The 3,964-nt window shown below is 57.0% G+C and overlaps 1 protein-coding gene across 1 annotated transcript in view; it reads right to left on the bottom strand.

The window, feature by feature from the left end:
* The window catches only part of LOC144241121 (uncharacterized), a 61,911-nt gene that overhangs the window by 5,118 nt on the left and 52,829 nt on the right, over positions 1–3,964 (bottom strand). Inside the window, 2 exon segments of the mRNA XM_077775563.1 lie at positions 901–1,012; positions 3,788–3,891. Of these exon segments, the coding sequence (XP_077631689.1) occupies positions 901–1,012; positions 3,788–3,891 (216 nt within the window).

A 3,964-nucleotide genomic window follows, 5' to 3' on the forward strand; every position in this document is an offset into this window, starting at 1 on the left:
CAGTCTTGCTCTCTTGCCCAAATTACTACAGTTGCCTTGCAGATAGTTCCTTTTGATTCTTGTCCCTTCCTAAGGCCAGTTCTCGATTTCTCAGCCAGAGGGGACTTTTTAAAACCCAAATTGGAACACTTAACTCTCAATTCATACCTTCAGTGCCCTCTCGTCTCCTTGTGATCTAGTTTCTATTCCTTAACCTCGGCTTAGTAGAAGATCCCTAGGATAGGATCTGGCTCTCCCCTACCTTGGGGCTTCGTCCTTTGATCCGGCCACACCAGCCCTTCCGTTCTCCAAATCCTCAAAGTACATGTCCACTTAGGATCTCAGCTGTGTCCCTGCCCGAAGAGCCCTCATTTCTAATCCAGCACCTACCCCCCAGTCTTCATATGGCCAGCCCCGTTTCCTCGAAGACTTTCCTGTCCAGAGACTCCCTATGGCGTTTTGTGTTCATGAGTCCTGTGTCCTTGCTAGAGCGGGGCACGACCTGTCCCATCTGCTGTATCTCCAGCGCTCAGGGCGATGCCATGTGGTCATCGCTCAGCTGTTTCTGGAGAATAGAGCACCAGACCTCGGGCTCTGCCAGGCCGAGCCGGACGCTGAAGGGGGGAAGCCCTGCTCTAACCGCTGATATGTGGACGTGCCAGACCCGTCAGCACCTAGGTGTTCTGTGGTCTTGAACACACGCATTCTCAAATGGGAAGAAGGTGGACTCAGCGCTCTCCCTTAGGGGCAGGCTGTTCTATCCGAGCCCTCTCTGATGTTCTAGAAACAGACACCTTTGGTTAGTCTTAGCTTCACTGGGCAGATTGAGCAGACGCTTGTGAAACTGGTCAGATGCGCTACATGCAAGTCTCCCAGCCCCTCCCCGACAGGTGGATTTCCCCAGGTGGGGGAGGGGGTTACCTGGAGCCACCTGCCCAGGCGATTGGGGTCCTCGTAGACAGATGCCACCTGGCTGTTGCTTTTCTCACTCAGCTCCATCACGGTGTTCACAAAACCTTGGACCTGCAGCTCTCTGCCATGGGAGAGAAGCCAACTCTGGGGGAGGCCTTCAAGGCTCCTCCCCACCCCGGTCATGGCCTCGTGGACCGGCGGGCAGGGGGCAGGGGCACCTCCTTCTGGTCCGGAGAGAGGACTCCTCCAGCCCCCAGGTAAGCAGAGCTGCCGTCTCCTGCCTCCTGGCGCACAGTCTGATGCTTACAGCAGGTCTTGCTCAGCAACAGTGTGTACATGGTGAAGGCAGGTCAAGAATTGCCAGGGTCGGTTCCCACCCTGGTTCCCTGCTTTGTCCCTGCCCTGCAGCCACACCCCACGTGTGCCTTCTGCCACTGCCCCAGGCTCTCACCTCAGTCTACCTAGAGGGGGCTGGGTTTTTCTCCCAAGAAACTAAGCAGCTCAGTGCCCCCTTGGGATGGCCAGCAAGACTGTCACATTTGTATGGTTGGTGGCGGGGGGAGCAGGTCTTGGACCCTGTTGTGCACAGCACCAGGCTTACAGGACCCTGTGTTCCTCGTTGGAGATAAACAGCGTTTGAGGCAACACATTAAGACCGCTCGTTTTACAAACAGATCCTCAGGAGTTGAATGCCAGCAAGGTCATACTGTTGGGAAGGGTCAGGTTTGAGACTCTAGTCCAGTTCCAAGTCCAAGACTTGCTCTGCTATTCTAGGCTCCCAAAGAACCAATTTCTCAGGCCAACACAGACAAGGCTGCAGGGAGCTTAGAAACCCAACAGGCACCCCTGGCAAGGCCTGGAACAGTCTGAGGATGTGTGCTGAGGGAGGGAGGGAGGGAGGGAGGGAGGTGGAGTCACAGGCTTGCAGCTAAGCTGGATCGAGCTGTGCCTGCATACCACCTCCACAGGAGAGTCCTAGGAGACCAGGCTTTCAGCAGATGCCTCTTATGAGTGAACATCAGTCTCAAAAGACAAAGTAGAAGGGTCTGGTGTCTGGGGATCTGGTACCAGCAGAATCCCTCAAGCTCTTTTTATTCTGAAACCTGGCATTCCTCTGGAGAGCCCTACTCTGTAGACGCGCCCCCACCCCCGTGGAAAGACATCTTCTATACCCCACCAGGCATGGAGGAGGTAGAGACCCCCCCCACCACCACGAGGGACTGCCTCAGGACACTTGCACTACCTCCAACATCTCGCTCTGGCACCACCAGTTTCTACCGCCTCCATCTCCGGCTCACCGTCTCCGGGACCGCTGGTCCTCAGCTGCGGTCACCGCTGTCTTCGGTTCTCGACCTTCCTCCTCAGTCGGCTTAGAGTCTACGATCTCTAAGCCGTCATAATTAAACCCTAGTCCCCGTGCTTGGGCTGACTCGCCCAGCAGGAGCCCCACCCCCAGGTTAGCCCGGTTCCACGTTTCTTCCTCCCTAGAACTCCAGTGACTGAAAACAGCTGGAGGAAAGCTCCTGGTGACAACCTAACCTGGTCCTTAGCACAGACAGCCGTCCTCCGAGGACGTCCCCAGTCCCTTTGCTCCGTGCTCCCTCCTGGAGCTGCGGGTGAGTGGTCCTCGCACTGATCAAGGTCAACCGGACCTGCGGACCCATCCTGCCACCTTGGTTCCTGGAGCTGCCTTTCCCCCTCCGAGCAGACTCTTCTCTGCTGGGTCATTCCGTCAGTCTGTCCTTGGCTTCCCACCTTAAAAAAAATGGCCTTCCCTCGGCCCCACGTCCCCTTCTTGTGTCCCCCGTTCAGACCGTTTCTTTGGAGTTCTGCCAAGTACTCCCTTCCGCCTGCCCTTTGGTCCTTCCGCACCCGCTGCGGGTTTCTCGCTGCCCAGCATGTGCTCTGCCTCTTGCTAAACCTGGACGGGCAGCTCCTCTTCTTGAGGTTTCACGTGGTTTTTCCACCTCCCTTAACGTCCGCGTCTCCACTCTCCTGGGTTTCCATCCCACTTCCTCTTCCTTCTCGGTTCCCTTTGCTACCTTCTTGTCCAGAGCTCGCTGCTCAGCCAGCTTTCCTATGCACTTACTCCTCCACCGAGCGTGGCCAGGCCTGCGGCTTTGAACTCCCTCCACCTGCCAGGGTCACCCAGACTGGTTTCAAGCTTCCAAGACCATCCCTTGAGCTCCAGAAGCTTAGACACCCAATGGGTGCCCTCAGCTTTAAGCCACCAGAACCAAAGCACCCACTTGACCCCATGTCAGCAATGACACCACCATTCAACTTACTGCAAACCCCAAACTCAGGGGACTGTCTCCTTTCTCTGCAGCTCATGCATCAGCTAACCTGGCCAGGAGCGGGGTGGGGGGAGGGGAGTCTACCTTCAGTGCCCCCCCGAATCACCTGCTGTGCCACCACTCGCTGGCCTGGGCTGCTGCCGTGTCCGGCCCACACCGTTGCCGTAGCTGTATGGGTTCCTGCCTTCTGCCTGTACCCCTCGTTTTCCATGTGACCAGAGCGATGGCACACACAGGACTTCCCACTGGTTTAACCAGCCAGGGTCCTTTGCTGTCCCGGGAGCACATGCCTGTCCTTGCCTCTCTACATCCTTCACCCTGCTTCCCAACTCTGGATGCCACCTCGCGTCATGCCGCTGTCTCCCCAGAAGGACAGGGGAGGGACTGTCACATTCACTGCTCCGTCCCTAGCGTCATGTGCATTGAAACAGGACTTCAGTAAGGACCGTCCTGGGGACAGGACTAGACAGTTCAGGCAGAAAGATCGCACTTGGCCGGAGAGAAGTCTTGTCTTCTTATCCCCCCGCCCCCCTGCCATGCAGACAGACAGATCACCAGTTACGGGAAGGACAGGACACAGGCCCCCACGGGTGTCTTACCTGCACACGTAGACCTCTAGAGGCATCTGGGTGCTGGGGATAAAGACGCAAGGGGCCACCCGGAACACCACTGTGTCTTTGTACACCAGGGTCTCTGGAATGGACTGAAACGGCAGACACGATCCCGTCAGTGGCCTTGCTCTGAACCTTCTCTCCCACCCCACACCCCACACCCCC

This window comes from Crocuta crocuta, unplaced genomic scaffold (genome assembly GCF_008692635.1).
Source record: "Crocuta crocuta isolate KB4526 unplaced genomic scaffold, BGI_CrCroc_1.0 scaffold127, whole genome shotgun sequence".
In the NCBI taxonomy this organism is placed as follows: Eukaryota; Metazoa; Chordata; class Mammalia; order Carnivora; family Hyaenidae; genus Crocuta; species Crocuta crocuta.